The following is a 24,050-nucleotide window of genomic DNA, read 5'->3' as shown; positions in this document are numbered from 1 at the left end:
CCTCTTCTGACCTGGTGAGGTCTGCAGCCTTTTATATTTGACGGGTTGTTACTGAAAACCTGCGCAGCAGCACGAGGGAAATATGGGATGGTGACTCAATCAGGGCATTGCTGCAGAAATGGTACATTTAATGCGTTACCATTAAGCACCTTCTAACAGAACTATAATTATGGGGTGTGTGTGTTTTTTTTTTTAATGTATTGGTTACCACCACACTCACGGATCTGATCATCAACCTGTTGCATTAAATGGTCTCTAGCTGAACATTTACATCACGGAGCTCGAAACATCTTGAGCTTAAAATTCAATAAGCAGGCCTTTTAGGTCCTGAGGATCCAAACACTGCAATAAAAAGCAGAAGAAAAACAAAAAAATATATAAACTTACTGCTATCATAAATTAGCTTAAAATGCTGTGAATACAAATCAACATGCACAATAAATTTTCATGACTTTCATTTGTGTTTGACAGAATTATTTCCAAGTAGGCAAGCTGCCGATAAATAAGTAAAGGTAGGCAGATATTCAGGAAAGCTGCTCAAAGGGTTAACACACTCCTGACCTGAATGCTTTTTCCAAATTAAATCTGAATCTTGTCACTGTGACCCCCTTTTATTTTGTTGATTCATCTGTTACTACCTACGCTGAACACAATATGGCCCATCAACAATGCTTTCACCAGCCATTAGGACAACAAAGGCAGAGCTGCCAGTGCCTCTCCCGTGAAACGGCATCCTTTGTTTATGATCTTTGCAACCCTAGTCTTTTTTTTTTTTTGCTCACTCCTTTCATCTTTTCTTCGCTTCTCTTTGTCCAGCTCTCTACACTCATTTGCCATCTTCTCCCAGTTTTTTTTCCTTCAATTATCCCCCCCCCTCCCCCAAATCCCCCCTAATGCTTCCTAACACCCAATCTTCCTCTCCTTTTCTTCTTTACCCTCTCTCCATTTCTTGTTTTGTATGCAAGCCCCAAGGGAGAGAAATGGGTGAAAAGCACTCTCTCTGCACCACTGTCACAAAAGACTGGTGAGTCATCTCCACTTATGTTCCTGTCTCCCTCCTCCCACAAACACACACACACACACACACACACACACACACACACACACACACACACACACACACACACACACACACACACACACAGGAAATACACTCACATTACCTGCCGTGCATTTACAGGAAGACGCGCACAGACACACACACATAAGTGAGAGTGCTGGCATACAAGAAGCAAAATTGAGAGATACAAGTATGCATACAGGCACACACACACACACACACACACACACACACACACACACACATTCCACAGCTTTACAAAAAGGCCTGAAATTAAAACCCAAGTCACATAGTGTAGTTAATAAGGGTGGTTGGAAATGGCTTTCACCCATGTGTGCTGCTTTTTATACCTTACCGGATTACTTTGAATTTCTAAAAGGAGAATTCATGTCAAATGAAGACGCCAGCCCACAGAATCTGAAAGCTAAAAAGACAGAGGCTCATGCAAGAGATACTCCAGGACCGGGGGACACAAAATTAAATATGGATAAAAATGGATAAAATTGAAGGCAAACATGTGTAGGAGAAATTCCAAGATTTAGTATAATGTGGTTTTGGTCTACCTGTGGTTTATGAACCACAGATGAAATTCTCTTCCTCCATCTGCTGGTGGACTGAGTGCTTTACAATGCAGTCATGGTGCTGCTGTGTGAAAATACTCTATTACCAGAATGAATCCTTCTTAATTACTCATGAATGACCAGAGTGGCTGCTTTCAAATGGCATGGGAAAATGTTTCTGTCTGAAATGTGATATTATAGAAGTACAGTACTGTGCAAAATTCTTGAGCCACACTTCAGTTTTCTTTATATTTTGCTAGGAAAATAGGAAATAGGTACGACAGTTTGTAGAAAACACCGTTTGTACAATTCTAATGAGCTTTAACGCCTGTATTTGGCATGACCACCTTTATTCTTCAACGCAACCTGAACTCTCTTTTAATTTAAGGAATAGTACTCCAAGGCTTCTTGAGGATATTCACAGATCTTCTTTGGATGTTGCTTGTCTTTGTCTCTATTAAGATGATCCCACACTGCTTAAATAATGATAAGGTCTTGGCTCTGGGGAGGCCAATCCTTGAGTTCGGCTGTATGCTTTTACTGCATTGGCAGTGTGTTTGGGATCACCGAAAAATGAATGGTGTTTCATGGTGGATCCGCATCTGACGAAACCAAAAATTCCGCCTTTGGATTCATCACTCAATAAGTCCTGTTACCACAGATTTTTGATCCGATTCTTGTGGAATTTGGTTTTATTCCTTAATAATGTCTTCTTGAAAGCCATCCTTCCACTGTGGCCATTTCTGGTAAAGCTTCATTGAACAGTAGATGGATCAACTGAAGGGTCAGATGCATCTCTCAGATCCTCTGTCAGGTATGTCTCACAGAGGATCTGAATTTTTTAGCATTTCTTAAGCACATGTCTTCCAGATACTGTTCATCTGTAGACAGTATATTAGGCTGACCACCTATTTTGATTAGCCCTGCCACAGACTGGCGACCTGTCTAGAGTGTACCCCGCCTCCCGCCCTAAGACAACTGGGATAGGCTCCAGCCGCCCTCCGACAGTGACAAAGATAAGCAGAAGAGGATAGATGGATGGGGACTTTGTCCAGTTTCCTCAAAATTGTTTAGGATACACTGCACTCCATCCTGAGATGTGTCATGTTTTCAGCTAATAGCTCTTCTCTCACCTTGTGGGTGCAGATATACTATTTTATGTCTGTCAAACATATCTTTGACATTTTTCATAGATTCAAACAAATGTCTATATTTTTGCAACAGGCATCCAGTGACAAAGTGCCTATAGATATTATTTAAAATTGGTTATATGCTAAATTGTCTGGTTCGTCCCTTGAGTTAAATTCCATTTTTATGCTTGAATGATTCATAGGTCAGTGTTCAGAGACAGGCAATGTCCAAGGGAAAGCTCTGAAATACTTTCAGAAAGCCTGGAGAACTATTGGTCAAGACCACTTTAAAAAGTCTGGCTCCTTGGAAATAAAATATATAAAAAATGAGCAGTTGCTTGAGACTTTTGCACAGTACTGTATAACAGGCTATCATATGGAAGGAACCCAAGTGGATTACAAGTACCTTGCTCAGTAGAAAGTAAGGTAGGGAATGACCTGTTCATCTCCCAATGATGTTTCCCACTCACCTGCACCATCTTTCTACACGTTCACCAGGTCTCAGTCTAATTAGCCACACGCCAATCTGAAACCTGAATATGTGAATATTTAACCTGATATTTCATCAGCCGTCAACTGCCAAATCTGAGAAGCATAGTGAATAATTTATCAAAGCAGAAATCATACAGACGGACAAAGATCAAATAGCAGCTAATTTATTCATTGATAGTGACCTTATGTTTGAAAATAAACTTATTTTGTGTTGTTTACTCGTGGGGAATAGTGGAATTACAATATGATGATGATGTTGGGGCAAAGCCGACTCCAACACTCAGAGAATCACCTGATCATGCTTTACAGAAACCTGCTTGTGAGCTATTCAGACACATCAAATATTGAAAGCCTGGAGTTTCCGTTTCACACACAGTGAGGGAGGGATGAGAGCAGTGAGAGAGCAGGCAGACAGAGCGGTGGAAGAGAGGGAAAAGCTAAAACAAATAAATAAATAAAATAGACCAAGTGGGATTAAGAAGAAAAACCCAACAGTCACCCTGGGAGGGTCACACGTGAGGTGGGATGGAGGGAGAGAATGAGGAAAAGGGCCAGAGCATCGAAAGGTAAGGCGAGGGGAGAATGAATGTTTACGACTAATCAGGTCGCCCTGACTGTAACAATAGAGGCTGATCCCTTGTAAGGCAGCTGGTGACTGATTGGCTGATAACCTTGTAGTCAGGCGGTTAGGAGGGCATGTTTTTTAATTCTTCTGTCTCTCTTTCAAACTTCAGTGGGATAACTTTTACTCAGGCCGAAACAGTGACTCAGAGTTGTGGCAAGGACAGCGATGAGTCACAAAGCCTCCAGGAACCAGATGAGGAAGACCAGACTGATGGAGGACACTATGATGGAGATGGAGAGCCAAGCCAGGTCAGATGAGACAAAACCACATAAATGAAATATAATATAAACAAAACCTCTATCGATCACAGTCAGTGCAACTCATATGAAACAGCAAATGAGCATTTAGCGTGTCATTTTGTTTGTGTGCTTGATAAAGGGTGCAGACGATCAGTGCAGCGGTGCAGAAGTGTTACCAGACAGCACCCTGGTAGCCACAGACACCCAGGACGATACTGGGTGCCTCCCATCGTCCTCCCTGCAGACAGAAGAAGAGTTGTCCCCCATTTCTGTGTTATCTCATCCCTCTAACACACAGAGTAGGTCACACTCACAGCTGACAGATGCATGGGGCCAGCAGGGTGCATTTATTGAAAGCACTTGCTTGTGTGAGACTATTTAAATGTAAATGGGTTAGAGCCAATGCTGCTTAAGTGCTTTTCTTTGCCATTTGTGTTTTTATAGATCACCCACCTGAACCCTGCTGGTACTGCTTGAGGTCTCTTGACTCGGAGTATCGCCCTGAAACTACAAAACAGGTTTTTAAATTCATGACAAAATATATTTTCCATTAGAGGGAGTGTTGAGAAAATGCTTCATGCATTCCCCATTCATTTAGTTTTCTCTAATGTAACACACACATATAAAATAATAGAGGATTTGTTATTGCTGTGCATTTTTTTGTGTAATTTTTAAAGACTCGAATTAAATTTAAGCCTGAAGTCACTGTGCACAGCTCTTTTCTCTACTGTAATGCAGACCTCTGCTTTTCTTGAACAGCAGGACGACTCTGATTCGTCACCGCTGCCCTCTAGTGGTCAAAAAGTGAGCTACCAAACAGACCCTCGGCCACACTTTGGTGTAGCTTGGTCGTCCCACTCGCCGTGTCACCCACTGTGGGGAAGCGAGGGGCCCTGCAGGGGACAGAGAAACCAGGAAGTGCACTATCAGACACACACCTGTCCACACTGCCATCTGGACTTGCCCCCTGACACACTACGCTGGCATGAGGTTTGGCTAAGCTAAGCCCACGTAGACATAAATAGATCATCACTAAAGATACCGCAGTTTATGTCACTCTGCTTTCTTTCTGTCTGCACAGGCAAAGTGTCTGCTGTTTGAAGATCTGAGGAAGTCAAACAAATAGATGAAGAAAACGTTTCTTTTTTGTTATTAAAAATAGTGTCTGCTGTCTAAATTAGAATATTCTCAGGAAGCCTTTAGCGTGTTAGTGTTGTGCAGTATCTGCTTGTGCTATTAAATATCTATCTATTTATTACACTTAAGCTTTGTCATCACTATTCCTCACTTATTATTATATTATTATTTTTACTCAATGTTGAACTTCTGTGACTTTAACTGAGCAAGGTGAAGTCATCCTCTTCCTTTTCCTGGTCTACATCCCTATGTTAAAAATGACTATGTGCACGTTAGCATATGCTACTTCCGGTGCGGAAACTCCTGTGGGGAGCTTTGTTTCCGGTGTCCTATTCACGCCCTGTTTACGGTCCAAAACAAGTTAAGCAAATGAATGAATCAAGCGGCGATTTACATTTCTATAGATGTCTTGGGCATTTACCCAATATATCTGTAAATGATGTTCATCGACTTGTCGATATTTTTTCCCTGTGCCTCAGAACAAAAGAGAAAAGGGATTCAAATGTTATATTTCTCAGCTGTCCCTCGTTTATCGCGGGTGTTATGTTGTAAAAATAACCAGCGATAGGTGAAATCAAGTAGCCAATTGTATTTTTTGACGGTGCAAAACGTTTGGTGGACATCGTGGACATACAGTACTGCACTTCAGAGTCACACTGCTAGCAATCGTCACGGAGGAGATCTTCTGCAGTGGCAGGACACAATGTGACGTAAAAAAACGTGCAAACTTGCACTAAAAAAATCTGTGAAACAGCGAGGTGAAAGGTGAACCACGTTATTAGCGAGGGACCACTGTAATTTTGAAGGTAAGTCACAGCATACCCTTCGTAAATACTAATGTATAGAAACTCTTACCATTCATTTTTTGTGTGGCTTTTTTCACGGTTTGTTAACATGCTGTGTAGGTGTGTACTTGACTAGCTGATATCGACATAACGGGAAAGATCTGGTTTGACTATTCTTCACCTGTAGTTTGAATGCTGAACATTTGCCTGTTTAAGTCATAAGACCAGTCACTATACAGAGATGTGCTTCTGAATGTGGACGATGTGTCTTCTGCTGCAGTAATGCGGTTCTGCTTGTGTTGAGCGATGTAAACAACTGATTGATCTAAACTCTTTAAACTTCAAAATTGATCATTAGATTTTTTATGACACAACAGTGGTGAGTGTTCCCACCTTCTGCTCTTTGTAACTTAACGCGATCTTTCCGTTTTCGAGTTTTGGACATGATTTTGGAGTATATCTTCGCAGTAGCGATTGACCGCAAAGTAAAGCTACCGGAAATGTACAACCCCACGTCCGGTCTCAAACCAGGAAGTTAGCATTTTCTCGTGCACAGGGTCAATTAAGATTTTTTAGATCTTTTAATTGTATTTTTTCAATAAATAATGTTAGAAATGGACTAAATGGCGCAAATATGCACTCACATTCTTATTTTATTTTAAGAATTTTTTTTAACTTAAGATCTTTAGGCAGAACATTCTTATTGGATATTCATCAGGGGCATTATCATATACATGTCTTGTCTGTTGGATACACTGACAATAAATTCACCATTAGCACTGGACAGGTTTATACGTGACTTAATGAGTTAATAAGTGTTTATAAGTAGGGTATATCTCAGTATGTTCTGTCTTTCCACTTCTCTATTTTTTAAATTTCATCTTTACTACAAATCCCCTTTTGTTTATTTCCCCTAATTCCTTTTTTTCTTTGATTTATCACACTCATTTGAGGTTTTTGACCTCATGCAGTCCAATCTGATGTCAAGGGAGCCTAAAAAGTAAAACTGATCAATAACAACCCATAAAAAAGTTTCAAAAACAGCTCAAAATCCCCCCTATTGTGAAAAAATAACATAGTTTCCGTTTTTCCACATTCAGTTTATCTGCTGTCATGTAAATGTTAAATCATAAGAAAAAACTGCACTGGCTCAGCTCTTCAACTTCCATCTTAGCTTTACTCCCTTGTCTTTGTGAACTGCTGTCACAATGTGACCTATTGGCTTGTTTTTTGGTGCAAAGTCCATCTTTTATGCAATTTTATCTTAGTTTACTTTACAAACCAAGACACTAAAGAGAAGCTATCTGTGTCAGTCAGCCTGTGACATGGTCCGGTGTGAAATTCAGGCAGATAAGGGAGTACCCGAAGAAAACCCAAGCAAACAGACTCAAACAGACTCAAGGAGGGGCAGCCATCTGACTGGTTGGTGGGTGAGGAGAGAAAACACAGACTTAGAAAGAGAGGATATAAAGTTTAATGGCATGCTGCAGTGTATGGAACGCCAGGACTGCCATAATGAATTAATTAAATACACCATTAAATAATTAATTAAATGTGGCAATAATTAATTAAAATTGGAATTAATTAATTAAATAAATAGTTATAACACATGTAATTAATTAATTATTGCCACATTTAATTAATTATTTAATGGTGTATTTAATTCATTCATTATGGCAGTCCTGGCGTTCCATAGCAGTGGTATATACATGTGGGGAGTGAAAAGAGGCCATATACTAATGTTAAAATGAAAATGAGTCAATTACTATTCATTATAACGTGATTAGTTACAATTTATAAACCCTTCATAAAAGCAGCCTGTTTTAAAGGGAGTGAATGGAATGTCTTGAACAGAAAACTGAGCTGGTTCCTTGTGATGTCACAATATTCTGTGCCAAATTCCTCTAGAATCTCATTGGCTGTTGGACTCCTTGTGGCTGTAGGTAGTCTCCCTGTCATTCCTTACATATTGATGTAACATTTTTCAATGTTTTCTTTAAACTACAGTGGGATTAGCCTGTGTCCCACACATCTACTTTCACTGAAGTCCACTGTGAGAGTACAAGCTGCAGAAACCTTGTGATCCAAATATTAAAACATGGAAAACCTAGAGGAGAGCATTGGGGAAGAAGAGAATTATGGCATTGATCAGGAATACAGTGATCCAGAGACAGGAGAATATTTCACTGATGACAGCTGTGACTGCATCTTAGACAGGAAAATCACGTGGCTGTCACTTCCTCGTCTGTGCTTGGAGCGTGTATTCAGTTTTCTGCCAGACTGGGATCGCAAAACAGCAGCTCTTGTTTGTCGTCAGTGGCACAACGTCATGCGCTCACCTTCTCTCTGGCGCCACCGCCGTTTTCACTTCAGTGGTCGGATTTCCAAATTCAGGAAGCCAGATTACTCCTCTACCATTGCCTATGTGAGCCACCTGGGCGCCTACTTGGAGAGGTTGGAGGTGACTGTGTGTCCTCCAAGGAAAACCCAGGCAGCCCTGAGACTGAAGGGAGCGATCACTCAACTGTTTTCTGAGCTCATCAGGTAAAAGAGGCCTGTCTGAACCAACTCGTGGTTTTACACAAATTAGGGCCCCACTCTGTTACCCTGTGCAATATAAGTAAAAACTCACACTGCAACCTTATTATCATTGCGACCTCCACAGGGTGAGGGCCCCACTGCGCTCGCTAGCCGTCATGAACCTGGAGTTGGACAGAAGCGCTTGGACTTCAAGCCTCAGAGCCTCAGTGGTGGGCTGCCTGATTTCATTCCTCCAGAGAGGCAGCTCAAAACTCAACTCCATTTGTCTGAGCGGGATGCGAAACTGCATCCATCAGGTGACTACAGCACACATCCTAAGATAATGTTTCAGCAGCTATATATCACCACCCAACTTCCAGCTCTTCACTACAGTGCTAGAGTTATTTAAAACACAGAACAGATCTCATCAGCTGAGAACTGGAGCCGAAGTATTGTGTGTGTCAATTAATCAGTCTTCATATGGAATAGTAACTTAAATTTTGGTGAAAAGTTACTAAAAGATGTTCAAATTCAGCGACATAAGACTACATTACTGAACTGAATTGAAGCTAAGTAGTTTAATATTCTAATTTAAATCAAATATCTTCTTTGTGATGCTTGATTCTTCCCTTAATGTTTTATAATAAATGCCACAATTTTAGTTACCAGTTTGCAGGTCTCCATATAAAGCTGCAGTAAGTTTGTGTTTAAAGCCTCTCCTGCCAGACAACCACAAGCTAGAAATGTTGACTTTTGGGTTCACATCAATCACAAACTCCTAAATATCAAGCCCAGTGGAGCTGTAACACTCCTTATTACTTCATAAATGGATTTCTGATAGTTTAAAGTCTAAGACCTCTCACTGGGCAATGTTTGCTTTCTAGGCTAGATTGATTATTATACTGATTGTGGTCTTCTTAATCTTTATATGGTTTCTGAACCTTTAACTTCAAGGGTTTGGAGCTGCTTTCTGCCTTATTACATTATGAGACGCGCTTCTACCCCCGGTGCTATATTTCCTCTTTGGATTTGGAAGCATTCTTTTCTGGTTCGGTGAACGTCTACCTCAACTCCAGCGTGCCCGACAACCTGAGCCAGTTGCAGTGTCTCACCGATCTGAGGCTGAGTTACTCCTGTTTGTCAGATGAGCTTCTAATGGCACTCCAGCAAAGACACGGAGGAGGGAGGCGAAAGTCCAGCAGAGATGGCAATACCCTGCAAACATTTTTACTGCACTGCTGTCTTAAAGAACCACATCAACAGGTAAGCATGAAACGAACCTTTCAAGTGGCCTTATTTTATTATTGTGTGGGGATGTGTGAATGATGTAGCTGTGATCCCCAACAAAAACTGGATTCACTGCTTCTGTGGTTGGACACAATGTAATGGCAGATGTATAGATCCTGGGTAGGAAGACAGGGTTTAAAATACCCCCACAGGTCTAATTTCCATCTCCGCTTCTTTTTGTCTGTCAAGCTGATTTGTGGAAGCTCATGGGCAACTTTGGCATCAAGCTGCCCAGACCTCAAAGTCAAGATTTCAGTGAACCAAGTTGTTAACAATGATCGCCTCGCCAGGATGCTGCTGCCCGAGATTCCCCTGAGTGAATACTGCATGTCTGCTTCCTACTCGCCCAACGAAGACTGGAGTCCCAAGCCTCTCCTCAGCGACATACTGCCTCAGTACAGACACACCATTCAGGTCAGGGTGCTGAGCAGGCAGCATTACAGAGTTCAGAGTGTAGATATGATATGTTAAAATGAATGCCTGCTCATTACAATCAGCACATTACTGTATGCTATATATATTACATCAGCTCATTTGAATTTGATCTGCAGAGGCTCTGAAGTTGAAATTAACAGACGTTCTCTCAACTTATGTCCACAAGCTTGGTTAGTCACAAGCAATGTCATTACATCTGCAACCAGGAATAACATTGCCTATTGGTCATTGTTTATGGCATTTATTGTGGATTATTGATGGGATTGTTACTAGATTTTTAAACAATCCCCAAGAAGGTTCAAATCCACTGGCTGGCTGGTGCCTTTCTTTGCGAAATCATTTAATGTGATACAACACATGAGTACTGTGTAAATGATGCTTCAAGAAGAGGGAACTGAAGGGCATGTGGCCTCGTCCCACAAACTTTACAAGAGATTGGCTGAGACAGTCTTTAGTAACACACTATGTTTAAAGAACTAAGCGTTGAATTAAAGAACAGCAGTTGCCTGATGGAGAACTGGCTTAACATGAACCTAGTTACTGAATCAAAATCATTATCCTGCAGCATCTAAACCTGGACTTCGGTGCAAACAACTTCGGTGAATCTTTGGATGAGGAGCTGTTGGAGCTGGTTAAAGTGTGTGAGCGTCTGGTGGAGCTGAGCATCTGCGCATTCTTGGAAATCCGAACTGTTGCGAGGCTGCTAGACATGAGTTTAACTCAAAGCTCCCTCAAAGAGATCCACGTAAGACGAAACAGCAATGTCAACCTGACTGCACACACAATAAAGATACACACACCCTCACAATAATGCTTTTAAACATTTTATCTTGCAGGTAAGAATCTGCAGCTTTAATGAAGCTGCTGGAGAGGAGGAAGAAGCACTGGAGGAAATGCTGTCTTCCTACCTTCATCTTCCTCCTGATCTGTGTTTTTCTGCCATAATTTACCCGTTTGAATAACACTTTCACGGGGATTTGTCGACCAGCAAAGGACAAACAAAAAAACAAATAAATGAGTGAAGCATAAAAAGCATCTTTTTTGCAAATAATCAAACCAAAAGAGTAATAACTGGCCATTTTTATGTGGATTGCCCGCCCACTAGCTGTCTCTCACTCGCTCTCTCTGTCTCTTGCCTGTTTTTCTCTGGGGTGGTGTGAGTGGCAGTGGGGGGTGTGCATGGAAACACTGACCTAGTTTCTCAGCGAAGGGTGATGAGGGAAGCAGAGTGTGCACGTGTGTGCATGCATGCATATGTGTGTGTGGGAGAGCTCTATTTAAGGGAACAGGAGGCAACAGCAACATACCACTCTTGCTTACACAGCTCACGCCTAACTGCACATGAAGTCAAGTGTATTGTGGGCTTTCAGTCATATTCGTTTAATTTTTTTCTGTTATTATCATTATCTGTGCCACTACACCTCACCTCATTGTTATTACGTATAGAGCTCGTACATAAAAAAGGATGTGGGCTAATGTAACATTTATCTAAATGCTGGGGTATTTTAATTTGGTTACTTGAAACATCAAGCACCATATCTGTATTTATCTGTACAGTAATGTTAATTCACCCCTCTTTCAGATTCTTATATTATATTCAATAATTTATTCAGTAAAGGTTTATAGTCGGATGATATAAATTTATCTCCGCACATCAGGCAAACATCATCCTTCACCTGATTGGTCGCCAAAAGCCTCCGCCCCCTGTAGATCACGTGACCAAATAATGACATTAGGCAGCGCGGCGGATCAGCCGATGGTATGTCCAATCACCTGACCGCTGTTTGAATATTGATGCTCTGCCTGCCGCCACATTGCTACGCCTTTCCCATGCTGCTGCTGTTGTTGTTGTCTGATATTGTTTGAGTGGGACCGTCGTAAAATCGAGAAAGAAAAATGTCCTCGCTGCTTAAGCCATTTTCGGTGTGTGAGGGGCCTTGCGAGAGCTGCGGTGTGAGGAGAGGATGCCAGAGCTCGGCTCCGGATCGGCAGCCTCCATCCCAGCGTTCGGCGGCGGGCCTGGGCGCTGTGCCGGCACACCAGCGGTCGTACGCGGCGAGGAGGAGCCTTGCGGCTGCCGCGATCGGAGGGAGGAAAATAACACATCCCGGAAAGGCCATCCTCGCAGGTTGATTTTACGACCTATTCAGCCGGCAGATCCCCACCCCTGCTCTCATAGCCGCTTAGTGCTTGCCACACACAACCAGCGCAGACTAATCTCAATCTGTCGCCCATTAAGGCTGACCATGCAGAACTGGGTCAAAGCTGCAGTGATGCTACTGCATGATGTAGCTGCACGTTAGTGTTAGTCTTTAATGCACCTCTGAGGTAATCTAAAAATGATGTAAGGGATGCTGAAGGGATTGTGCTGCAGAACCATCTCATCTTTTTGTTTTTTTCTTTCATGCGGAAGTAGAAAATGCTGGCAAGGTCTCTTTCCCCCCTTTGCTGCCCTAAGAACATTCAAGAAGAGTTGTGCACAGTGAGCGATTCTCCCTCTCCCCTTGTCTCCTCATTCAGGTGGCATCGCAGGAGGAATCGAGATCTGTATCACCTTCCCTACAGAGTATGTCAAGACCCAGCTGCAGCTAGATGCAAGAGTAAACCCGCCGCGATACAGAGGGATTGGTAGGTCACTGGGACATACATGTGAAGTTGGTCTTGTGCTGGTCTACTCACTCGTGGGCATGCTGTGTACTTACAGGTGACTGCGTGAAGCTGACTGTGCAAGACCATGGGCTCAGGGGGTTGTATAGAGGTCTCAGCTCCCTGCTGTATGGCTCAATACCCAAGTCTGCAGTCAGGTGAAGATGCATGTATCATATAGAGTAGTTTAATATAAAGATTATGTGAGAACCCCCCCCCCACACACACACGCACACACTCGAAACAATTCAAAAGGAATAAAAGAAGCGTGGCTGTGATAGGGAAGCACTTGGGCCTCTTGCATCCTTTTGTTTTGCAGAATCACAGATGAGCTGGGTTGCAAACTTGAAACTGATGAAGCAGCCGACTGATGTTGAATCAGTGACACAGCATTTCTTAGTACTTAGCTAACCAGCATCTATGTTTTTCAAACTGGGCTTTTAAACATGAAAAGAGACCATAAAGAAAAAGCAGCAGTGTACACTCACTCTAGATAACGTTTTTGTCCTGTCTCCCCCCTCACCCCCAACCAGTAGCAGCAGATGACTGCCTCTCTCTAATCCGGATGTTTATTCCTGTTAAAAGAAAGTTTTTCCTTCCCACTGTCACCAAAGTGGTTGCTCACAGGGATCACCTGATAGTTGGGCTTTTCTCTGTAACTGTAGGGTCTTTACCTTACAATAATAAATGCCTTGAGGCAGCTGTTGTTGTGATTTGGCACTGTATAAATGGAATGGAATTGAACTGAATAGATAAACTGCATTTCAAACCAGCCGCTTTATTTGTTTTGATAACTTTTGCCAGTATTGCTCTGGTGGTGACCCGGTCAAGCAACCAATCTTTCTTACAGGTTTGGCATGTTTGAAATGCTCAGCAATCCAATGCGAGATGCGACAGGGCGGCTAGACAACACACGGAGCCTCTTGTGTGGTTTGGGCGCCGGAATAACAGAGGCAATAATAGTGGTCTGCCCCATGGAGACGCTCAAGGTTCGTTGGAGGAGCGTGTGTGTGACTACACGGGTCTGTCGTGTCATCAGTGAGTAAACTGGTCTTATGAAATCTTGCAGGTGAAGCTGATCCACGACCAGTGCTCCCTCCGGCCTCGCTACAGAGGCTTCTTTCACGGAGTCAGCGAAATTATCAGAGAGCAAGGTAAGAGAGGGAAATCTAAAGCAGCCGAGTGGTTGTAACTACAGATGTGCACGTGTGCTTGCGTTTCACAATGAGTCAAACTGTTTTAACCCGTTCAGGCGTGAGGGGGACGTATCAAGGCCTAACGGCAACCGTGCTTAAACAAGGAACGAATCAGGCCATCCGATTTTATGTCATGAACGCACTTCGCAATTGGTACAAAGGTGAGAAAGTGTGCTTTGCTCCAATATCATGCAAGCGTACTGCCTGTTAGAGCAGTCACAGTTGACTGATGGGCTTCCCTCCCCATGGGTTGGACATTAATGCATGTTTGGATTTGACCTCTAAGGGGATGATTCCAGGAAAGAAATGCACCCAATCGTCACAGCCATGTTTGGAGCAACAGCGGGAGCGGCTAGCGTTTTTGGAAATACACCTCTGGATGTCGTTAAGACCAGGATGCAGGTAGGGAAGCATAAGTTCTAATGAATTTCTTGCTGTCGTCTGGTTATCTTTTTGGAAACCATTGTTTTACTGGTTTGTAGGGTTTGGAGGCTCACCGCTACAAAAACACAATGGACTGTGCCTTCCAGATCTTGAAACAAGAAGGACCGCAAGCGTCAGTAACTGATATCCTCCTTTTCTAGCTTGTCTTCGTTTTTTTAAAATCTTACATCTAACCTCATCTCGCCTTGTTGTCGTCCTCCTGCAGGTTTTATAAAGGGACAGTTCCCAGGCTTGGCCGCGTGTGCTTGGATGTGGCCATAGTCTTCGTCATCTATGAGGAGGTGGTCAAACTGCTTAACAACGTGTGGAAGACCCAGTAGTCGGGAGAGGTGGGGGGAGCACAGACCAGTGCCTCATGCTATGCACAACTGAACACCTCTAATCTCGTTCTTGATCAATTTGATGGCCACGAGCAGATGACATGTCGTCTCGGCCAGTCTCCACACTGTTACACATTCTAAATAAATTAAAAGACTCTAAACAAAGTGACTGAAAAGGAAAAGCAGAGACGTTAGTTGCACCAAATAGTTCAATGTCAGACTAACAGGAGATGATTTGATTTTGAAGGGCGAGACGAGGGGAGGACGTGTTCGGTGCACCTGACCTAACTTGTAAGCTCGGTTTTGTAAATCTCATCATCACAAACATGATATAACAAATGGAAACGTTTTGACTCAAAGGTCCAAATTTAGAAGGGGAACAAAAGGGAAGAAAACACATGACCACTGTTTTAGCTTTTGATGGCTGTTGTGACCTTACATGTTGTAGAGTGAACACTTTGTAACGAAACCATTAATGTGTCTTTTGACTCACTGAGTACTTACTATACTGAGCAGAGAACGACAGAGAGGGCGATGCTTTAACACATCTGTGCAGTGTTTCAACACATCATAGCGTTGCCGTTGCTTACCCTGCTGTGCTTGTGGCATCATCGCACTGTAACATTCACAGGATATCTTTTCTGTGTCTCTATGATGAACTCTGAGATGAACATTTTACAGCCGCTGCTGTGTACAAAGTATTGCTGCATGTATGTTACTGTGGCATCAGTCTAACACACTGACAGTGGCTCGCAGGCTGCTCAAGGCTACACAAACTGGTCTGGAGCCTGTGCCTCTCCAGCGGATCATTTCAGGGTCTCAACCTGTCAGAAGTGATGATTAATCTAGTGATGTAGGAAGCAAATCTGCATGTAGCGCAGTCTTTACACGGGGATTTGGTGAGCTTTTGGTTGCTAATCTGGTAAGATTCTTAAAGCTTTGAATTCTCTACAGCAGCACATGAAGGCTTCATTTGGGAATATTTGATCCGTATTGCTTTATTCTGACCCTCAGTCTGAACCATTTAAGCAAATGCAGGCGTGAAGCATGGGGGGAAGAAAGGTTGTGCCAAGCTGAAAATAAGCCATATTACTTTAATAATCTTCAATCTTCAGCTGTTCTGCTTATGGATTCACTCATCAAAAGGACTAATTGGACATTAAGCAATTTTAAGATTCTTTAACTGAAGGTCAAGCATCTCAAAAGCTAAAGATTGCTAAAATTGCTAATTAGCTCCTCTAATTTACTTCAGTACTACAAGTTTTCAAAATATTGGCACAATTTATAATTTTTAATCTGCAACATGTAGTAAACATATTTTTTTTTCCCTCCATATCACATCTACAGCGCCTGAAACTTCCACAGTACCATGTCAGAAGCTCAATCAATGGGGGAGGCTCAGATTTGATTGACCTGGTGGCACCACAGAAGCCTTTGTCCTCTTTGCCAAACTGCTTCAGCAGGATCTCTAGCATAACGTCCTCAATAGCAGAAAATCTTTAAACCATGAGCAGCAAAATATTGTTTGTTTAGGTCTCTACCACCGTTTTCACTTATTAATGCACTTTTTTTTTTTTTTAAACTGTTTGGACTTTGTGTTTAAGGTTTACTGCTTTTCATACGTAGGGGAAACAGCATTTGAGATTTGGCAGTCACTGTTGATCCCTGCTGGGCACATTAAAGGTTTGGTGTTTTTGTTGAAAACCATCAATGCTCATGTATGATGCATATAACCAGATATTACTAATAAACTTGTGATTATTATGAGTGAGTGAGTTTGATTACTCTGGTCTACCAAAAAAAAAAAAAAAAGAAACGTTTGCTACTGGGAACTTCAGACCAGATCTTCGTCTACTTATTTTAAATAATTACAGAAAGCTTGTCCAATTTATGTTTCGACAGTTCAAAATAGCACAATATCTGGGTTTCAATTTCCCACTAAAGATGCTTTGATCCATTTGTTTTGAAAACAAACCACAAGATGATACCAGAGTCGTGTTTAAGCAGATTTCTGCTGATTTAGCTCAAAATAATATGAGGTCAGAGTGCTAAAACATGTTTGAGGCACTTGCTTTTCCGTTTGTACTGCACATCAATCTCACTTTGCAAGAACCAACAGCAGTTACCAATCATGCTCAGGATTAAAAATTTCCCTGATATCAGCTTCCATCACTGTTATATCTTGATGAAATCTTTCCCCGTGCTGATCACAGAGATTTGGTGGAAAAAGTGGAGAATGTAAAAAGTGCCCCTTCAGTAAACTGGCACTCATTAGCTGATAAGCTTTCAGGATGTTATCCACCAGCTCAGTATAAACCTCTGCTCAGTGATTGCCAAGAAAATTCTGGAAAACCTGCTGCTGATTCAGTTGGCTTTAGTTTCCTTTTGAACTCATCCTCAAACATTTATTCACAGATTTCAGGACCAACAAAAAACACCTTCCTTAAATTTGGCCTCACTTGAGAATAAACATTTCTTAAATGCCAAAAAGAATCACTGCTTCTGTCCGGTCATCATTGTCGTCCAATACTTCAATGTGCCACACAAAAATGGTTTTCAGATGTGGAGCTGGCACGTGTTAAAGTTCAGGTGAAAGAATCCAAGCAGCAAAATGCTTGTTAACCAGGTTAACATCCTTCACTGCTGAATCCCAACAATATCCAACTGTTTATATTTTTATCAACAGTCATAATGTAAACAGTGAGTCACTGCACAGTAGTTTGAATAAGTTCAAGTTCCAGCAAACAACCAACAGCCTAATTACATCAGAGGACAGTTTGAAGTGGCTTTAAAACCTGACAAGGTTCTGTTGAAGGCACAAAACTGCTGCTTTCACTGATTAGTTAAAAATATTTATTTATACAGTAAGAACTGCCATTACATATTTCTGGAAATCTTGCTTTTATAAACAAATCCGATGATTGGCGGTGGAGTTCATACCTAACAGAGCTCAATACACTTCCCATTTAGGTAAATAATGAATATATTTCACATGCTGGTTTCCACCAGTGCTTTTATAATAAACGATCACTTAAAGTGGATGAACACTTTAAGCTGATTCTTGAGTGTGATCAGGAAACTAATATAAACATGCTGATTTATACTTACATTCCTGTAACAAAAATGGTCAACCTGGCATTTCCAGTGCAGGCTGTGACTCAAACAGAGTTGGTGACACTTGGCTTCACCACAGAGGCAGAAAAATCAGCAGATTGCAGCTTTGCTGACAGGAGATTAAAGGCTGAAGGAGCACGGCGAGCACCATCTGCATTTACATCACAGAGGAAGGCTTCACTGCCCCCACCCGATACTCACAGTTTATCTAGTGAGGCCTAAGGTGACAAAGTAGCAAACATGGTCCTGAAAATATGCAGTTCCTTGCTCCAAAATAGGAAACCATAAACATGTGTCAGGATCGGTTTCAATAGATGCACAACCTTGTTTGGCTTTTAACCACATGTGCATGGCAACCGAGTACGTTTCTGAAGCCATGTCAGAGCGCCTGATCTAAAATTGAATTGTATACCAAGATGAGACGATAATAGGAGAAGGTATACTACACCTTACAATCTACTTGCAATAAATTTAAGAGGCAGATGATTTTACATTCTGGTTCATCTGATTGCTTTTAAGCTCTTGCACTGTTAATATTCCCACATGGGCATTTGTATTGTGACTGCATTTGCATTCTCTGACACTCCCACTAGTGACAGATACTTATGAAGTCAAATGGGTAATTAGATAAAGTCTAGCTGCCCTTGTTCCAGCTGTCAGCTGTTTGGAAGGAAATGATGTGACAATCCTTTGTCAAAGTCCAGAAATAGAAGAGAACTGTGGTTATCTTCTCCATCTAAAGAAAGAAAGAAAAAAAAACGCAAGGTAGATGTTTTAGGTGTGCGGAAATGCTGAAACTCTGATAAACAGATGGATGGATGGACAGGTTGACTGGAATCATACTCACATTCTGAGACACTTGTCTTTTCCGCCACTGGCCACTCTCTGCCCATCAGGACTCCAGTCCACAGCGTAAACCTGCACGGATAAGACTTAAGGTAATTCAGGAACAGTAATCAGCATTTAGAAGGAAGTATTTATATCAAATTTCCTTCCCCCACCTCATCAGCATGACCTGGCAGGTCCATGTTGAGCTTCCCACTCTTAATATCCCACACTTTAAGCGTGCTGTCGCTGCTGCCGCTGACCAGCAGCCTGCTGTCTGCTGACCATGCTATTTGATACACTGATGCCACATGGCCACGCAGGGACATTAAGTACCTGTGGGCAAAAGGACACAACCAGGTAGAGTCATAATCTCTAAGATGTACATCTTTGGCTGTACAGCACCATCGCCTGGACAAAAGTTGTATTACTTGCAAATTAATTTATTATTCCTTGTGATGGTGATTCTCTTACTTTCCAGTGCGTCCGTCCCAGATTTTAACAGACTTATCGAAGGAGGCAGAAGCAAGAAGCCTGGTGTCTGGGGAGAAGAGCACTTCATTGACCAGAGCGCTGTGGCCCGTCATCCTGGCCAAAGGCTTTTTGTCTTGTGCAGGATTCCACAAGAACAAAGTGAAATCATCTGAGCCGGAAACCAAGCGCTCTGGAGCTGAGCCCTGCAGCAGAAGATAAAGGTCAGGGCGCTAAAACAGGGAGGAAGGACATGTGACTTTTTACAAATCTCAACAAAGGGTACCTACCCTGACTTTATTATATCTCTCTAAGGCTTTCTCCTTCAGCTCTTCCACTGGAGAGAAGAAGAAAAACTTGTTATATGAAAACAACCCCCTTTAACTTTGTGAGACCAGAAAGGTGACCGAACACACAGCAGCCATGCTAGCTGTATCTGTGCTGCCAAAACACTCTAATATCACACATTTTTTGCTACTAAAAAAACCTGTCTAAATGGTAAAATGTCAGACCGTGTGGTGCATATGTGACACTTTGTTTTCTGGAGTCAAACCTATTAAAAAGTAAATGCTAAAAAACCCCCAAAACAAAACAAAAACAAACCATACATGGCAATGATCAGTTACTAAAAATCAGAATGTTAAAGAACATGCAAGTGTTTTGGGTCTTACATGATCCAGTGAGATCCTGAGGGTTGACAGTGGCATTTGCGGGTTCAAAAGCTCCTGTACGCAGGACATGGTCAGTGCTGAGAGCCAGGGTGTTGACCCAGTGGGCGTGGCCCTGCAGAGTCCTGCATTGGACACCCTGCATCAAAGAGATTAAACTAAACACACGTTTCATCCAAACACTTCACGGATTTCTCTTTGCTCTTATCCTCATCCTCTCTGTGGCCATTAAGATTTTAGTGTCTCAGCCACACATGAACATGCTGTTAATAAGTCTAATCATAAAACCTTTCAACTAACCTGCACAAGGGCTCTCTAAGAGCAACAATTTTTTTATGTTAACAGTATGTATATACTTGAAATTTAATAACCAGCCATTTTGTTAGGTACACATGCTCAACTGCATGTTACCACAAATATCTCATCAACTTCACAGCAGAAGCTCAATGGGTTTAGGCATTTAGATGTGAAGTCATGGCCAGAACGACCTGCTGAAGTTAAAAACAAACATCATAAAGGGGAAGAAAGGTGAGTTTGAAGGTGGTCGTTGGCGCCAAATGAGCTGATATAAGTATTTCAGAAACTGCAGATCTGCTGGGATTTTCCCCACACAGCTGGCAGCAGCAGCTCTCTGGGTGAAAATGCCTTTCTGATGCCATAACATTTGTCTATATTAGCATTATTAGCCTACATTCTTTATGCACAAGGAACAAAAAACAAACAAAAGAAAAACAATAACTAAATAAAAACAGTGAACTGGATTACTCATGTTTCATGCACAAGAATACACACCAATATTGTTTAACATATTAATGAAAAAAAAAAAAAACCCATACCATATCACTCTTATAACCCTTTAAAACCATATATTTCACACACAGACTTACATCTTTTGCTCTCCACACTTTGACAGTCCTGTCCTGGGACGAAGTGTACAGAAGTCCATCTCCTCCCCATTTCACGCATGTCACTGATTGAGTGTGCCCAGTCAGGATCTTCTCACATCGTCCCAACACTGTGTCCCAGATACGTATTGAGCCGTCCTTAGAGCTGCTGGCCAAGTACCGACACTCTGGATTACTGAAAGGGATAAGAATAAAGACAACTATAAGACCACAAAGTTTAAGTTAGTCCAACATGATAATCAAATTATAATCAATACCTGCACAGTTGCAATGTAGTGACTTCACATTTAAGGGAAACTAACTTCTTGTGTCTGTAACTTTAAGGCATTTCTGAAACCTTGTGTTTATTTGTTTGCCAAAACTACTCTGACAATTACAGCACATTTCCAACACAGTATTGTTTTTCCAACAGCCTAAAAAACAGACACTCTCTCCATCCTGCTGTTGAATAAGTAGTTTAGATATATCTGAACATATATTGGCTGCCTGACTCAAAGGATGTGCCTCTTCCTGAATAACTTAAGAGTCCAAGTCTGATCTACAATATCATTTGTATAACTGTAAATTACAAAATGCTTTTAAATTAAGTTTGGCTTCTTATGAAACAGAATTCATGTGTTACAGTTTCATTTCACAGTGCAATATTTCAGTGGAGTGTTTCTGTAATTGCTATGCAACTAACTGCCATCTCTATAAACACATTCATACAGATTATCAGGCAAGGGAAGAGATTTTTGGTAGCTCAAGTCATTTTGCTTTTATTTGTAGTCCAGCTGTAGTTCACAAATCACAGGATTTATCTGCATGCAGATCCATGTGAAGCGCAAAAGACTATTTTTTCCCTAAAAAACTCAATTTTTAGAAAGGAGTAAAAGTACTGTACATTTTTTAAAGTTTCGTATATAAAATGGGTCTGAATGAGAGGTCTGCAGTCAAATAACAGAGAAATTCAGGGAAGTGAAAAATAGATCGAGTGCTCACAGATGAAGAGGTTCCCAGCAGAGCCAAGTGATCCATTTGGTGTGTCCTGTCAAAGTCCTCCCTATCTGCGCACCAGTCACTGGATCCCACAGACATATCTAGAGAAAGAGAAAAATAGAAAGGTTTAATGAATGCATCTTTGAAACCTAATTATGGATCACATGTGTTTGTTTTTGAAGCACACCTGACTGTTCTTGCATCCTGAAGCCAGCTTCTTTCCATCAGGTGACCAGGCGATGCTCAATACCCAGTGTGTGTGTCCTAAAATGAACAATGGTGTATTAAAGCAATCAGTCACTTGAAGTTCAATGATTATCAGATCATGCTGCCTTGTAGATGTTATTTTATACCCCTGGATGTGTGGTGGGGCGTCTCAGTTGTCAAGTCCCAGAAGCGCACCGTGGTGTCACCTGAACCACTGGCCAGATATCTGAAATAAAAACAGACAAATGGATCAATGTTTAAATCTAATTAGAGGTGTGATGTCACAACATAATTCCATTTTCATATACTGTTACACAACTCCAACCCAAAAGGTACAAGAGATTATGACAAACTGGCAGAGAAAAGCTGACATCTGTTCACTTTGTGTCAAAGGTACCCACTTGCCAGTGGGGCTGAAAGCGACTGAGATGACGGCCTCAGTGTGTCCCTGCAGTGTGCTGGTGCAGCGTGTCACAGCCCGAACCCTGAACAGAGCTTGAGGCTGGTACACCACAGGCAGAACTTGTTCGGTTTCAACCCCAAGAGTCTTAACGCATGTCCCCAGGCTGGACACCACCTCCATCTCCCCTTGCACAAAGAATGCCAGCGGGACTGGCTCCTCCTAGAGTGGATGACAGCAGGAAAAAAAAAGAAAAGAAAAAGCATGTTTACTAGATATTCAATTCAAAATTGATATCATGACCATTATATTTGATTATTTCAATCTGGGCTATACATTTACACAAAACACTGTATACTTATGCTGTATAATTACCTTCTGAAGCAATGCATTGCAGACGAGCTGTAGTTTGTCTTGGGTAATGTCTAAAGGCACATCGAAAGGTGAACCCAGAATCTCCCCATTCTCGTCCTGAAACTGTATCAAAAGCCGCTCCACGTCCTCACTCGACATGTCTGCTTCAGGTCCACCTGTTAAGAGACCATATTTTAAAAATGTTTAACATTTCTACAAAAATACAATAACATTTCAGAAGAAATACCAAATGCAGATAGACAACGCGCAAACAATGTTTCAAAATGTGGAAGTCTTAGTGGTGCTGCATTACTAACATACACTGATATCGCTGTGCATCGCCCTAAACGTAGTTTAATTACAAAGCACTCCTCAGTTTTTCAGCTAGCTAAAGTCAACGAGACAATGTCTAACATCAGTTCATTCAAGCTAATTTAAACAAACGAAGCAACAGGGAGCATGTTGCAGAGCCATTTAAAAAAGTTATTACGAAAACTTCAACTGAATTGTCCTACCTGAATATTTGCTTTGGTTTACTGTTTTGCTAGCTGACTACAGTCTGTCAAGCTAACCGAGCTAGCTTGCCGTTAGCCAACAGTTTAACAATCTATATCCTTTCATAGCCGAGCCCAGGCCAGTACGATAACTGTAACTTGTTTGGACAACTGCGTCCGGGTTTATACGACATTACACTGTAAAATAACTGTGCTAAAGCCTTACCTTTAGAGCGGTAGCAGCGAGATAAAGAGTCCCACGTGTGTACCACCACAGAGCCTTTAAATGAAAGATATGTAAAGAAGTCGTCGAAGATCACGTCAGATAACGGGTTCACGCAATGAATTATGGGAAGTAGCCGTGGTACTTCCTTCTCCATAGACGGAGTCCAGTCATCTTTACTTTCATAACGTCTCTGTAAGATCGAGCTTTCTTAAATGTCCTATTTTATGAACTGGACAGGAAACTAATTTTCACAGGGGGGCATTTACTCAAATGTTCTCAAACTTTTTATTCCATATTTTATTCCATATTTATTTAGATATATAAAAAATGGATAGAAAAATATCCATATTTATTCAGTTTAAATAAATAAATAAATAAATAAATAAATGAAAAAATATGCTTGCACTCTCACACCTTATGCATAATTACAACTATACACGTAGTGTAGACTCGGAGAAATGTAGCCAGGATTTGAGACAGTAGAAAAGCATCTGCGTGTTAAACTGCAAATGCAAAGCAGGAGACAAACAGG

General features: G+C 41.6%; 4 protein-coding genes and 1 long non-coding RNA gene across 6 annotated transcripts; 3 read left to right on the top strand and 2 right to left on the bottom strand.

Moving 5' to 3' along the window:
- Positions 1–3,496: 3,496 nt before the first annotated feature.
- Positions 3,497–5,494, top strand: LOC309716077 (uncharacterized protein). The gene is made up of 6 exons (XM_082549663.1): positions 3,497–3,808; positions 3,977–4,115; positions 4,246–4,405; positions 4,551–4,624; positions 4,866–5,096; positions 5,188–5,494. Exons 1-6 carry the CDS (start codon positions 3,768–3,770, stop codon positions 5,230–5,232), a joined length of 690 nt encoding a protein of 229 aa, XP_082405789.1. The 5' UTR covers positions 3,497–3,767; the 3' UTR covers positions 5,233–5,494.
- On the bottom strand, positions 3,742–5,505 carry LOC309716078. Its single transcript, XR_014279362.1, has 3 exons — positions 5,419–5,505; positions 4,560–4,613; positions 3,742–4,344 (listed from the first exon to the last, which is right to left on the bottom strand). It is a non-coding gene; the product is annotated as an uncharacterized lncRNA (long non-coding RNA).
- A 24-nt stretch (positions 5,506–5,529) lies between these two features.
- On the top strand, positions 5,530–12,011 carry LOC309716075 (F-box only protein 39-like). Its single transcript, XM_082549661.1, has 7 exons — positions 5,530–6,049; positions 8,036–8,572; positions 8,694–8,865; positions 9,503–9,811; positions 10,025–10,249; positions 10,836–11,015; positions 11,107–12,011. The coding sequence occupies exons 2-7, from the start codon at positions 8,127–8,129 to the stop codon at positions 11,230–11,232; spliced, it is 1,458 nt and encodes a 485-aa protein (XP_082405787.1). The 5' UTR covers positions 5,530–6,049; positions 8,036–8,126; the 3' UTR covers positions 11,233–12,011.
- Positions 12,012–12,038: 27 nt separating this feature from the next.
- On the top strand, positions 12,039–16,640 carry slc25a1a (solute carrier family 25 member 1a). The gene is made up of 10 exons (XM_082549662.1): positions 12,039–12,398; positions 12,791–12,898; positions 12,975–13,074; positions 13,767–13,905; positions 13,986–14,070; positions 14,169–14,273; positions 14,399–14,514; positions 14,595–14,668; positions 14,762–14,885; positions 16,224–16,640. The coding sequence occupies exons 1-9, from the start codon at positions 12,167–12,169 to the stop codon at positions 14,874–14,876; spliced, it is 1,074 nt and encodes a 357-aa protein (XP_082405788.1). The 5' UTR covers positions 12,039–12,166; the 3' UTR covers positions 14,877–14,885; positions 16,224–16,640.
- Positions 16,641–17,715: 1,075 nt separating this feature from the next.
- nle1 (notchless homolog 1) lies at positions 17,716–23,687 on the bottom strand. Of its 2 annotated transcripts, none has more exons than XM_082548705.1 (13): positions 23,519–23,687; positions 22,820–22,974; positions 22,446–22,666; positions 22,191–22,270; positions 22,025–22,101; positions 21,841–21,938; positions 20,842–21,034; positions 19,958–20,093; positions 19,577–19,623; positions 19,290–19,492; positions 18,992–19,151; positions 18,838–18,908; positions 17,716–18,726 (listed from the first exon to the last, which is right to left on the bottom strand). In XM_082548705.1, the coding sequence occupies exons 1-13, from the start codon at positions 23,670–23,672 to the stop codon at positions 18,714–18,716; spliced, it is 1,608 nt and encodes a 535-aa protein (XP_082404831.1). In that variant the 5' UTR covers positions 23,673–23,687; the 3' UTR covers positions 17,716–18,713. The 2 variants fall into 2 exon arrangements, with proteins under 2 accessions (XP_082404831.1, XP_082404832.1); XM_082548706.1 differs by lacking the exon at positions 23,519–23,687 and adding an exon at positions 23,314–23,496.
- Between the last annotated feature and the right edge of the window lie 363 nt (positions 23,688–24,050).

This window comes from Aulonocara stuartgranti (assembly GCF_965226115.1).
Source record: "Aulonocara stuartgranti genome assembly, chromosome: 10".
NCBI lineage: Eukaryota > Metazoa > Chordata > Actinopteri > Cichliformes > Cichlidae > Aulonocara > Aulonocara stuartgranti.
The sequence above is the reverse complement of the archived record's forward strand: the minus strand, read 5'-3'. Positions and strand labels throughout refer to the sequence as shown.

Coding starts and splice junctions, on each gene's coding strand:
- slc25a1a (XM_082549662.1), top strand. CDS start 12,167: ATGTCCTCGCTGCTTAAGCCATTTTCGGTGTGTGAGGGGCCTTGCGAG. Junction 13,075..13,766: donor ATACCCAAGTCTGCAGTCAG/GTGAAGATGCAT, acceptor TCTTTCTTACAG/GTTTGGCATGTTTGAAATGC. Junction 14,515..14,594: donor TCGTTAAGACCAGGATGCAG/GTAGGGAAGCAT, acceptor ACTGGTTTGTAG/GGTTTGGAGGCTCACCGCTA.
- LOC309716077 (XM_082549663.1), top strand. CDS start 3,768: ATGGAGGGAGAGAATGAGGAAAAGGGCCAGAGCATCGAAAG. Junction 3,809..3,976: donor AAGGGCCAGAGCATCGAAAG/GTAAGGCGAGGG, acceptor TTCAAACTTCAG/TGGGATAACTTTTACTCAGG. Junction 4,406..4,550: donor TCATCCCTCTAACACACAGA/GTAGGTCACACT, acceptor GTGTTTTTATAG/ATCACCCACCTGAACCCTGC.
- LOC309716075 (XM_082549661.1), top strand. CDS start 8,127: ATGGAAAACCTAGAGGAGAGCATTGGGGAAGAAGAGAATTATGGCATT. Junction 8,866..9,502: donor TGCGAAACTGCATCCATCAG/GTGACTACAGCA, acceptor TTTAACTTCAAG/GGTTTGGAGCTGCTTTCTGC. Junction 10,250..10,835: donor AGTACAGACACACCATTCAG/GTCAGGGTGCTG, acceptor ATTATCCTGCAG/CATCTAAACCTGGACTTCGG.
- nle1 (XM_082548705.1), bottom strand. CDS start 23,672: ATGGAGAAGGAAGTACCACGGCTACTTCCCATAATTCATTGCGTGAAC. Junction 22,667..22,819: donor GCAATGCATTGCTTCAGAAG/GTAATTATACAG, acceptor CATCCACTCTAG/GAGGAGCCAGTCCCGCTGGC. Junction 21,939..22,024: donor CAGGATGCAAGAACAGTCAG/GTGTGCTTCAAA, acceptor CTCTTTCTCTAG/ATATGTCTGTGGGATCCAGT.